Here is a 12,957-nt window from a genome sequence, read left to right on the forward strand (position 1 = left end):
CAGAACAGCCTGGAAATATTAAAACCTTTGTAAAGAGTAAACACGGAAATTATTAGGTTTACCTCACAAACTTTGCCTCGAAATGTATTCAGGCATACTGTTTTCTTTTTGCTTGTACCACATTTGCTAGCTGAATTCATGCGGACGTCAACTTTCTTGTAAATTTTTCCGTTGGCTGTTGAGTGAAACGGAAATGATGATATAAAAATAAAAGCTTTGTAACAAATGTCTTGTACTAATAGACTAACTGGTTGAAGTACATTGCTTTGGTCTAGTCTTTCTAGATCTATAACATTTATCACTCGAGGATATTGACTTAATTAGCATTTAAATACTTCGATTAATAAAGATATGATTATTTTAATAGTATTATGCACTTATAAACGAAACCAGAAAATGTATAAGGTGTTTGACTTACAGGAAAATCCAATAACTTTGCAGTTTGTTAATTGTCCTTCATTCTTTCCAGAAATTATTCTGTCAAATGGCCGCACTCCGTCTCGTCGTCTGCGAAGTTTCTTATTCAGCCTCAAAAGAATAATGTCGTCGTTGGCATCATTTGACTGTTAACAATGATATAATGTTTTAGTGATAAAAGATTTTCGTTTTATTTTAAACACTATCTATCTATTTTAAGATTTAGAAATACATAATTACAATGCATATAAATTACAAGTAGGAGCGAGTTCTGGCGTATTGCGAGATTGGCGTACTATCAAAACAAAACGGTTTTAAGGGTTTAAAATGTTCATTTTATAACCATCAAAAAGAAACTGAAGTGTATTCAGATAAAATGCATTTATTACTTGGCTGTCTGTCTGAATGACATATTTTCCTCTTGGTTAAAGTTCAGTTATCACAGGTTCCCCCATGCTACAGTTACACGCCAGATCGTACTTTTTGTAAAAGTGGAATGGCCACATTCCAAAAACGCAGCCTTACCCAAAGAGATATAAAAAAAATATTTGATACCTCTTTGCCTAACCAAACTGCAAAATCTTCTTACGATCATTTGCTTTAAGGAAGTGGAACCTTAGCAACGGTTGACAATTTCCGTACAATTACATATTCTCTTATGTTGTTTCGTTATCCTTCGGCCATTGCATGAAATCGCTTTTTCATAACAAACGCAGAATGTTGAATCGCATACGGAGAATTCCTTACCAAATGGAAAATGCCAATTCGCTACCTTAAGTAATAAGTGAGTCAGTATAATTATCTTGGTTTTATATAGATTGGAAAGTTTCAGTACATACCGCAAATGCTTTGAAAGAACGTACGAGGTCAGATTTTGCTGCTTTAGAGTCCATAGGTGTGAAATACGCTTTGTAACTTCCCAATTTCCTGCAATAAGCAAACGTGTGTGTGTATATATATATATATATATATAGTTACAGTTAAGCTGCATATTTGCGTAAATACCTGATTAAATTTGTAAAATACGCAGAGTAGATATATGAAAGTACATTATGTAGAACCAAAGCATTTATCGTCCTGATGCATGCGTCATAATATAAGTCCTCCAAGAATGTAACAGTTGCGGTTCATAGCTTCGGACACTCGTTAAACGCAAGGCAGTCTGAAATTATCTAAATTATCTATATTAATTATGTGCTAAATGTAAAGCTTTTCTGTGTTCTATGGTGGAAAGAAAAATAACAAATCAGTCTCGAATTCCTCGAATGGTGAACAGGATGTGAAAAGTATTTCAGTGGCATTTTATCGTGTTGTTTGCTGTATTATTGCAATAAGTAAGAATGTTGAAATGAAATCTTAGCATTCTGGCAATCTTGTCAGTCAAAAAGCTTTTAAGTAGAAATATGTCGTGTGGTATACTATAAGAACGCTATGAGATTTTTTACCAGCACTTGCCTAAGATAACGTCGAGAGAGGCGTCTTGGGTATTATTACAATACTGAAAACTAAAAGGTCATAATATGATCTAAATTGTGCAGGTATGACCCTAAGAAAACAGTCAATAGTTGTGAAAAGAGTGTGTCACAATAAAACTGTTAGTGCTAACTTACCGGTCGTTTATGCAGTTTCTCAAAGTCAGAATCCATTTCCGATCCACCATCACACCATTACAAACATCATTTCCGTTTCTTTTTATTTTCACCGTGAAGGAGAAATCGCCTTTCCTTACATTCTTGGCACCTTTCAGTCTTTCCACGATTGTTTCAGACTGACATAATACCACAACGGCAACTGAAGAAATAAAGTGTTTCAAATTTTTAGATAAGTAATTCGCATATATGAGCCGTGCCATGGGAAATCCAACATAGTGGCTTTGCGACCAGCATGGATCCAGACCAGCCTGCGCATCCGCGCAGTCTGGATAGGATCCATGCTGTTCGCTAACGGTTTCTTTAATTGCAATAGGCTTTGAAAGCGAATAGCATGGATCCTGACCAGACTGCGCGGATGCGCAGGCTGGTCTGGATCCATGCTGGTCGCAAAGCCACTATGTTGGTTTTCCCATGGCACGGCTCATATATCTTACAAGATCTTATATCCAAATTACTGGCCAACAATAATTAATACTATTCTCACTTTTATTTAAACATAATTATTTCGCAAACTGCAATTCCATTATATTTTTTTATATTTTACCAAAGATAAGTCCTTAATTCGAAAGAGATTAGAATGAAAGAAGACTTATAATAATATATTCACGGGTGGTAAACGCGCAGTCCAATTCCCACTGGGAATACGCTTAAAATGGGTTGCGCGACTTCCGGTGCTGGGGTTGCGCATAAATATATACAAAATCGAGGTAGGTGGGATTTTGTTTTTGTAAATAATGACACATTTACGAGTGTTTTCGAAAAAAAGCAAAATGCTATTCGACACAGAATTGAATAAAGATCATTATGTTTGAAATACCAAATTATTAATTTAAGAATCAGCCCTGATATCACGAAAACTCTGCTGGCTCGATCTGTCAAAAAAGTATGGAATCATGAAAAATGCAAATTTTCTAACTCTTGTGCCTTCTTTCTGGAAATGTGACACTTCTAATGATCAAACACATGTAAAACAGTCATGAATATTGCATACACTTGAATGAAATGTTGCTTTTGGGGGAAAGATTGGCAAGAAAACAATCGGGAATGGGGTTGCGCCCCGGGAATGGAGTTGCGCGTATACAATATATACATTATGATGTATACGAGCAACTCCATTCCCAGTGCGCAACCCCATTCCCGATGGTTTTTTGTCAATTATGTCCCCGTAAGCAGGATTCGAAGCAAATGATTTTGATATTCGTTACTTCATAACAGTTGAGTTATCATAAAAAGCATCAGATGTCCTCAGATTAGGCATATGGGGTCAGAAACTGCCATTTTTGTTGATTTCATACTTTTTTCACGCTTCGTTTCGCCAGAGTTTTTGTGATAATAGAGCCAAATCATAAATTACAAACCAGATATTTTACATATATGATGTTTAATCATATTTGTGTCGAATAGCATTTTCCTTTTTTCGAGAAAATTTATTCTTGTCTTATACTAAACAAAGTCATAACTTCACATACCTCAATTTCAACTTTTTTTACGCGCAACACCAGCACCGGACGTCGCGCAACCCATTTTAAGCGTATTCCCAGCGGGAATTGGATTGCGCGTTTACCACCCGTGATATTCCTATAGATTTTTATAAAGTTATCCCTTTGTACGATATACGAGCGGAAATTCAGAAACTTTTGAGACTATCCATTTGAAATATAGAAAAAAACCTGTAATAAAAGAATATTGCTCACACCGATCCCTCAAAATGTTAACCCTTAATAGAAAAGCACTTTTCCATCCGGGCTATCCATTACGCCACGGGTTAGTCTACCCTGAATAAACTATGCAGACACTGATGCATTGTGCTACCAAGAGCGCTTCTGCAATTGTAGCGACAAAGAGAGAAGAAATCACAGAGAGTGGCGAATATGGAGGGTGCGGCTATTGCTTGACCTGTTGGTCCTGTACTGCTGTACAATAGCCTATTACTCTTGTATGCAGCTGCATTGTCCTGATTACTCTTGAATAAGGTCGATGCCTCTAAACCAGTTTAGTTTGTGGGCGACATTTAACGTAATGTTTTCCATTTAGAACCATGTCCCTGTAAAACTTTCCAGTAATAGATCTGTCTGATGCACTAGGTATTTGAACAACAGGGCCTTTGGAATAGAAGAAAACTTAGTTAAGAACTCTTTTGCAACTTTTTGCGATAACTGGTTCTTCTTGCCCTTTCCTAAGCCACTAATTGTTGTTTATTCGCCTTTTAGGTTCGAAATAATATACCCTTGATGTCTCATCCTCTGTGAGAAGTTCATGAAATCTCTTTTTATCTGCACTTCTATAGATTTTTAGAAGTGACTGACACATTGCAGCCTTTAGGCTTTTTGCTCTTTGGTCAAAGATGAGATACCCATCTTGCACACACCTTCAATGATTTCAAGTGTTCCTTCAGAATTTCATAAACACTTCCCGATGAAATGCGACTATTTGGGGAAACTGTATATCTTGAGTCTTCTGCTAATATGGTTGTTACAACAGCAATTTATGAAAAGATTCTGAAGATTTTGGGCGCTGAGACTACACGAGGTAAATATTGGACGCTAGATTCTCTCTTCTTAAATATCCTTAAACACCTATAAAAGGTGGTTTTGGAATGGGGAGGACAGTTTTCAATTCTTGTAGATTCTGCTGGCCTGGTATATTCGGAATTCAGAGAACAATGCATCTTTATGTAGAACCTAATTTCCTTCCTACCTGGAGCCTTTATGCTTTCATGGCTATTGAAACCACTAAGAAGTGCATGAAAAAGTCTTGCTTGTACCTGTAATAGTTTCTACGAGAGCGCGTTAGTCTCAAACCTTTCTGAATGCACCTCGTGTTTTGGAATACAAGTATTGGGTTGTAAAATAGATGAAATAACTCGTTTACAATTTTTGACTATTTGAGGTTGCTAATTAACAGAGGGAACTGGCTCACGCGGCTTCTGGCATGTTTAATTCCGATAGTAAAGTAGTCTGCTTTTTGTGTAATTTGTTGAATGTGTTTGAAAAAAGTCTAATTTCACAATTTAAAATTCTAATGATCCATGTTTAAATGGGAACGGCGCATTTGCCAGACTGTCTGCAACCGTTTCCCGAGATATTAAATTGCTCAAACGTGACGGCAAAAAGTATATTTCATATTCTTGGATAGTTCTAAATCAGAGCAGGCGGTTTTAAAATCTACATGTTAGGAAAGGCCTATAACCTTAAACAGTACAGAAATTGAACACTTTTCCCTGGCCTTCCTTTGTAATAATTGCTTATTAAAAGTCTGGTTAAAAAGAATATAGTAGTATTTGAGATAGGGATCTTCTTCTTCTTGGAGTTCACCGGAGAACGGGATAAACCGGTGCTTAATATTTTATTAATTATTTATTTTTATCATTATCCTTTATTAAATCCCTTGCAGAATATTTTGACTTGAACATCTCCGACGCTTTCAAAACATGGATTCCGTACTAAATTGCAGAAGGTGCATGTAAATAAAAATGTAAAAGATACATGTAAAAATACATGTTTTGAGAATGACTGCTTTAAAACAAGTTGACCATGGGGAGCATGAAGTTTTGAGAACATGAATATCACATGTGCAACACTTAAATTGCTTTGTTCATTATGTCTCCTCATATGTGGGAAGATATATTGATTCTATATGTCCGTCTGTAACAAAAGTTTGTCCATACTACTCATCTGAAACTACCGGTGGTATTAAAAAAAACTTCTGTAGGGATGCTCAGTACTATGGGTAGTTTTGCATATCGTTGGCATTTTCGAGTTGAAATGGATTTTGTTTAAATTATTGCCTTTGCTATTACAGATCTATTCTAAGATATATAGGCATTCGCTTGAATCAACGAATATTTTAAGATTATTTCTTTTGTTTGTTCAAACAGATTTTAACTGGGGACCACACGCCGCTTTTCATGGAGTTGCTCTCTGTTTATCATTGCAGTTCCATGTACAACGCCGTATGAAAACATCTGCGGGTGTCTCTAACTTATATTCTACTACTTATAACATGTGTAAATGTTGAGTTCTGCTCAACCCGGGGCTAGAGGGCGTGGACGGTAGCCTGCATTTCCACTGGCTCAATTAAACCGAGCCTGGAACATTTTCGTTCGTGTCGTGTGGGGCGACCTATGATTTTCCACTTTTTCTATTTTATTATCAGAGGTCAGCGTTGTTTGTGCTGTGTGGCGGCCGTAAAATGTCTCCCCATACATTTAATCAAAGCTGTTATATTTTGATCTCTACTGGTCGTTCAGCACGCCATTTATATTGTGTTAGTATATAAATATTCGATTGTTTCATAATCAGGAATTTTTGGAAATGGCAACACAGTAGAAACTGGCAACAATATTGTGTTTCTAAAAACACAAGCGTGGACAAGCAAAATAATTCCAGTAAATGTCGAAATTTGGGATTCTTTGTAATCTTAATATAATTATTTTCACTATCTGATACTGACGATTATTTTTAAATGCTTTCATCCAAGACAAAGGAGCAAAAATTTATTGAGAAGAACCGGCCCTACATTGCCAGCTTCTCTCGGTTCGAAATTCGTGAGTCAATTTGCCACATTCCGAACAATTAGTTGATACAAATTTTCTAATTTTCAGACTAAACGTTAATGAATACGGACTTTATTTACGTACCAGACATTCATTTTTCTCTTCATTCAAACTGATGATTTTTTTCCACAGTCAAACTGTGATAACTTACATAGGTCAATGTTATTTTTCAAAATATGTTAAACAAAGCCAACGTGAGTATACATGTAAATAAATAAATTAATGAGCACACGATCCTGTAATTGTCATGATTATTTGACTTTCCTTGGCAGTATATCATAAGTTTTAAAATTCAACATTTCACAATATTTTTTATCTGAACAGGCAGAACTAAGAAAAGTTAGCTTTTTGACATCAAGATATCATATTGTAGTTGCCAAATTTACGACAAACTGTAGCAGCAACATGGTATTTTAAGGAAACTATTATAACATTCATTATCACATAATTATATTTACCCCAATGGCAAATGTTGGTAAAACTCTATGTGTACAATTTTACGAGAAATTGTTTCTTAAGTAAACAATTTGTGAGCAACTACAACTTACATGTCAAATGAAATAAGATCTAAAAGTTCCTTTTACAACATTTCATTTATTTTTAATCAAAAAAAAAATTCCAGCTTTATTTCCCAGTAAAACAAACATAAACAGTTGTCAGCATTTAACATACAAAAGCTACTTTTTCTCACCTATGTACACAAAACATTTAGTTATGAAATAAAAGTAGTTGTACTCACCAAATGCCATCCAAAGAAACGTTTTCTCCGGCATCGCAGTGCGTGTTGTCTAACAAATTCAACAGAACAGAAGATGTGGATCTGACAAGACTTGTGATTGCTATGGCTAATTTATACACGTTTGTTAATTGTTTTTTGAAGAAGGAATTTTTAATTTGATAACTTAATTGCATTTTCTCTTTTTGGAATTTTTAATTTGATATCTTAATTGTATTTTAAATTAAATCTTTTTTCGTAGGGAAATATGAGACAGTTATGATGTTATTCTGAATTCTTTCAAAATATTAATATTTAATTTGATTCGAATTAAGATAATAAAAAAGAATGAATTATTTTTCTTCACTTTCCAATTATTCTTTAATTTTATACCCTAGGAACAGTCTATATGATCTTTAATTTTCACAGTGTTTGAACATTTTTGTAATATCATATACATGTATTATTATATACAAATTGCTAGATTAACTTTTTGATCGATATAAGTATTACTACACTGACTTGAATTTTCTAAAATTATACTTATGCAGCACTGACTTTTATTTTCATGTAAACAAATTATTTCCTTTAAATATTAGTACAATCTTACTATTCTGAACAATACTAGGTGGTTTCCTATATTTACCCTTACCCCCATTTGTATCATACCCTTGCCCTCTCCCCGATTGCTCGGAAGAGCCACATCTCTGGCTCACCTCCTAAAAGAGGATGTGCAGTTTATGCTTAATAACCGTCCATCCTACTTTTCGGCCACAGTATAATATAAGCTATGTAGAGTATGGACTGCAAGCATGTCCCTGGTATGTTATGTAATGCCAAACAGGGATAAAGATTACCTCCAAGCAGTTCCCAGAGAGTTTTGTCATTTTACATTTTATTGTCAAAAGGTTACAACATATACAGCGGGGAATGAGACCTGGACAAAATGAGTGGTTTTTGAAGTGTTGCAAGGATAACGGACTGGAACGGACACGAGAGTCTAGCATTGATAATATCACAGGAGCCAGAGTTGGTATTCCTCTTTCTCCAGAGCCACGTGCTTCCAACGCTGGAGCCCAAGCAGGACCAAGCCCGCATGAACATGTTTGTAACCCACATCCCCAGAGAAATGCTTCCTGTGCAACAGGACAACACCGATTTTGTCAACGCCGTGAACAAATTTGTTGGAGGACCTTATTACAATACTCAAGGCAATGTTTTATAACAAGAGGGCCATGAAAGACCTGTATCGCTCGCCTGACCTATTGACCTAAAGATCTTCAAGATTAACATTCTGACAAAGTTTCATTAAGATACAGTCATAAATGTGGCCTCTTAAGTGTTAACTAGCTTTTCTTTTGATTTGTCCCGGTGATCTAGTTTTTGACCCCACATGACCCAGATTCGAACCTGACCTAAAGATCATCAAGATTAACATTCTAAGTTTCATGAAGATACAGTCATAAATGTGGCCTCTCGAGTGTAAAAAAGCTTTTCATTTGATTTGGCCTAGTGACCTAGTTTTTGACCCCACCTGATCCAGATTTGAACCTGATTTAAAGATCATCAAGATTAACATTCTAATCAAGTTTCATTAAGATATGGTCATAAATGTGGCCTCTACAGTGTTAAATAGCTTTTCTTTTGATCTGACCTGGTGACCTAGTTTTTGATCCTACATGACCCAGATTCAAACTGGACCTTGAGGTCATCTAAATAAACATTCTGACCAAGTTCCATGAAGATACAGCCTTAAATGTGGACTCTACAGTGTTAACAAGCTTTTCCTTTGATTTGACCTGGTGACCTAGTTTTTGATCCAAGATGACCCAATATCCAACTCGGCCAAGATTTTATAGAGGGCAACATTCTGATCAAGATTCATTAAGATTGGGCCAAAATTGTGACCTCTAGAGTGTTAACAAGCTTTTCCTTTGATCTGACCTAGTGACCTAGTTTTTGACCCCACCTGACCCAGATTCGAACTTGACCTACAGATCATCAAGATTAACATTCTGATCAAGTTTCATTAAGATATGGTCATAAATGTGGCCTTTACAGTGTTAACTAGCTTTCCTTTGATTTGACCTGGTGAGCTAGTTTTTAATCCTACATGACCCAGATTCAAACTGGACCTTGAGATCATCTAAATTAACATTCTGAACAAGTTTCATGAAGATACAGTCATAAATGTTGCCTCTACAGTGTTAACAAGCTTTTCCTTTGATTTGTCCTGGTGACCTAGTTTTAGATCCCAGATGACCCAATATCGAACTTGTACAAGATTTTATTGAGGGTAACATTCTGACCAAGTTTCATTAAGATTGGGCCAAAATTGTGACCTCTACAGAGGTTACATGCTTTTTCTTTGATTTGACCTGGTGACCTAGTTTTTGACCCCAGATGACCCAATATCGAACTCGTCTAAGATTTTATAAAGGGCAACATTCTGACCAAGTTTCATTAATATTGGGCCAAAATTGTGACCTACAGACTGTTAACAAGCTTTTCCTCTGATTTTACCTGGTGACCTAGTTTTAGACCCCAGATTACCCAATATCGAACTCGTCCAAGATTTTATTGAGGGTAACATTCTGACCAAGTTTCATTAGGATTAGGCCAAAATTGTGACCTCTAGAGTGTTAACAGTCAACTTGTTGACGATGGATGGACGGACGACGGGCACAGGGCGATCACATAAGCTCACCTTGGGCACTGTGTGCTCAGGTGAGCTTAAAATCAGTCAAGCAGTTCATAAGAAGATATCGTTTAAAGATATTTCTATTTCCAGCTCCAATCTAACAAGGTTGTTCATGATCTATCAAAAGGTTCATGAAAAGATGTCATATCAAGGCATTTCTAATTTTAGCATTTTTGGCCCACAACAGAGGCTAAGCATCTCTATTGAACATATCTGGAAGAAGACCGTATACTGATGCTACAGACCAAGTTTGTTGAAGATCCATCCATCAGTTCATGAAACACTGTTTAAATGTATTTTGAATTTTAACTTGATCCATCAAGATGTTTATGAAAAGAACTCTAATAAAGGTATTTTTAGCCAGCCACTGCCAACTGCCGCCTTTTGTACTTTGTTGGGAGAGGACCTTATAATGATGCTACAAACCTAGGTTAAAAAAGATCCATCATGTGGTACCTCAGAAGATGTTCTTTAAAGGTATTTCTATTTTAACTCTAATCATCCCTAACGAGGTCAAGTTCTGGAGAGGACTTTATAATGATGTTACAATCAAAGTTTGATGAAGATCCATCCAGTGCTTCATCAGAAGAATATGTTTTTTTTTTTCTAGTTTTTTTTTGCTTTGGCTGCTATTAAAAGGGGCCAAGGTGAACCATTTGAACAAACTTGATAAGAAGTCCATGCTAGGATGCTACTAACCAAGTTTGGTGCAGATCTGACTAGTAGTTTCAGAGGAAATGTTTAAGTAAAATAGTTGACCCAGGACAACAACGGATGCAAAACACTGGATCATCTACCTTTACTTCTAGCTTACCCCAAACAAAGTTCTGGTGAACTGCAACAGGGTAGTGTTCCAGGATGTGGTTGTTCATTGGCCAAAACAGAGAAATCAGAGGTTACATCCTTGGCAATTTTTACAAAATTAAAATTTTTGTATACATCTCACTAAATCTGAAAAGTTTTACTTCAAAATGTTTCTTTTCCAAATGGAAATCAGCTGAGAGAAGAGGAAGAATCACATCCCTAGGTTTCCATCAAATTTTTACAAGAGCTTTCAGGAGAAGGTGCCAACTAATAGATAGCAGAAGCCATGCAGGGATGAATGATGGAGGGCACAAGACAAAAGGTGTACACATCACTGACTCTTTCACAGATATTAGGTGAAAAGAAATCTAAAAAGTTTTAATTTTGTGAAAGTGACCTTCAATATAAATATTACATATTCATTGCAGAGTATCCCTGCAAAACAACAAGAGCTGCCGGAGGACAGCAACACTTTTCAACAGCCTTGACAGTTGAATGAAAATACAAGTTGAAAAAGGTAAATAATTTTGTAAAATTGCAAAACAGGGTTATGGAACCTGTAAAATGCGTATCAGTTCATGACAATGGACAACTGTGTAAAGTTTCAATCCATTCACATTAGTGGGTACTGAGATACCAGTTTACATAAAAAAGCTTAAACCAAAAACTGCTAAGTCAAAAAGGGACATAATTTTGTAACAAGAGCTGTCCGTAAGACAGCCAGTGCTTGACTATTCAAATCATTGTCACAGAAGCAGGAATATTAATCTAATGTTAAAATATCAATAGAGTTTCAACCAAAACTTTAACCAGAAGTTTTCTAAGTCCAAAAGGGGGCATAATTTGCCCAAAATACAAGTCAGAGTTATGAGACTTGGTTCAATCAATTACTTTCATAACCCCAAAGACACATGTGAAGTTTCAATTTAATATCTGCATTTGTTTTGCAGACGCAAAACTTTCAACAGAATTTTCTAAATCCAAAACAGGGCATAATTTGCCCAAAACACTTGTCAGAGTTATGGGGCTTGACCCAATGAGGTTTGTAATTGATCTAGTGAAAAAGAAACAAGAAATTTCAAATCTATATGCCTTAAAGTAATAGCTATCTGTACTTGCATGCAAAACTTCAACCAGGATTTTCTAAGTCCAAAAGGGGGCATAATTTGGCCAAATTGCATATCAGAGTAATGGGACTTGATGCTTTCACCTAGTTTCATAACCCGAAGACACATGAAATTTCAAGTCAATATCTGCATCAGTTTTGGAGATAGAAACTTGCATGTAAAACTTTAATCAGACTTTTCTTGCCCAAATTACATGTCACAGTTGAGGTTTGTAATTGATCTAGAAAAAGAAAAATTAAGTTTCAAATCTATATGCCTTTTAGTAATAGCTGTATGTACTTTCACGCAAAACTTTAACCAGGATTTTCTAAGTCCAAAAGGGGGCATAATTTGGCTAAAATGCAGGTCGGAATTATGGGACTTGATGCTATCAATTAGTTTTATAACCCGAAAGACACATGTGAAATTTCAATTCAATATCTGCATTAGTTTTGGAGATAGTAACTTGCATGTAAAACTTTAACCAGTCCAAAAGCGGGCATAATTTGCTCAAAATACATGTCAGAGTTATGGAATTTGGCCCAGTGAGGTTGGTAATTGACCTAGAAAAAGAAAAAATAAGTTTCAAAGCTATATGCTTTTAAATGATAGCTGTATGTACTTGCATGCAAAACTTTAACCAAGATGTGACGCCGATGCCGACGCCAGGGTGAGTAGAATAGCTAGACTATTCTTTGAATAGTCGAGCTAAAAATGCAAAGAAGATTTATGTTACCTGTACATTACATGTCAGATCATGACAGTGAACAAGGTTGTGAAGTTTAAATCCATTCCCATTAGTGGGTACTGGATACTAGCTTACATATGAAAACTTAACCAAAAACTGCTAGGTCGAAAAAGCAGCATAATTTTGTAAAAATGCAAAGTAGAGTTATGAAACCTGTGCAGTGCATGTCAGATTATGACCTTCACTTATGTGAACAAGTGTGTGATGTTTTAATCCATTCTCATAAGTGGTTACTGAGATACCAGCTTACATACAAATA

The 12,957-nt window shown here is 35.8% G+C and overlaps 1 protein-coding gene across 1 annotated transcript in view; it reads right to left on the bottom strand.

Annotated features, from left to right (window-relative positions):
• The window catches only part of LOC123544979 (protein C activator-like), a 31,993-nt gene extending 24,596 nt beyond the window's left edge, over positions 1–7,397 (bottom strand). Inside the window, exons 1-5 of the mRNA XM_053518621.1 lie at positions 7,364–7,397; positions 2,028–2,208; positions 1,257–1,344; positions 419–563; positions 63–175 (exon numbers count right to left, since the gene is read on the bottom strand). Coding sequence (XP_053374596.1) covers positions 63–175; positions 419–563; positions 1,257–1,344; positions 2,028–2,208; positions 7,364–7,397 — 561 coding nt within the window. The remainder of the gene's footprint in view (positions 1–62; positions 176–418; positions 564–1,256; positions 1,345–2,027; positions 2,209–7,363) is intronic.
• Positions 7,398–12,957: the final 5,560 nt, after the last annotated feature.

Source organism: Mercenaria mercenaria, chromosome 1 (assembly GCF_021730395.1).
Source record: "Mercenaria mercenaria strain notata chromosome 1, MADL_Memer_1, whole genome shotgun sequence".
In the NCBI taxonomy this organism is placed as follows: Eukaryota; Metazoa; Mollusca; class Bivalvia; order Venerida; family Veneridae; genus Mercenaria; species Mercenaria mercenaria.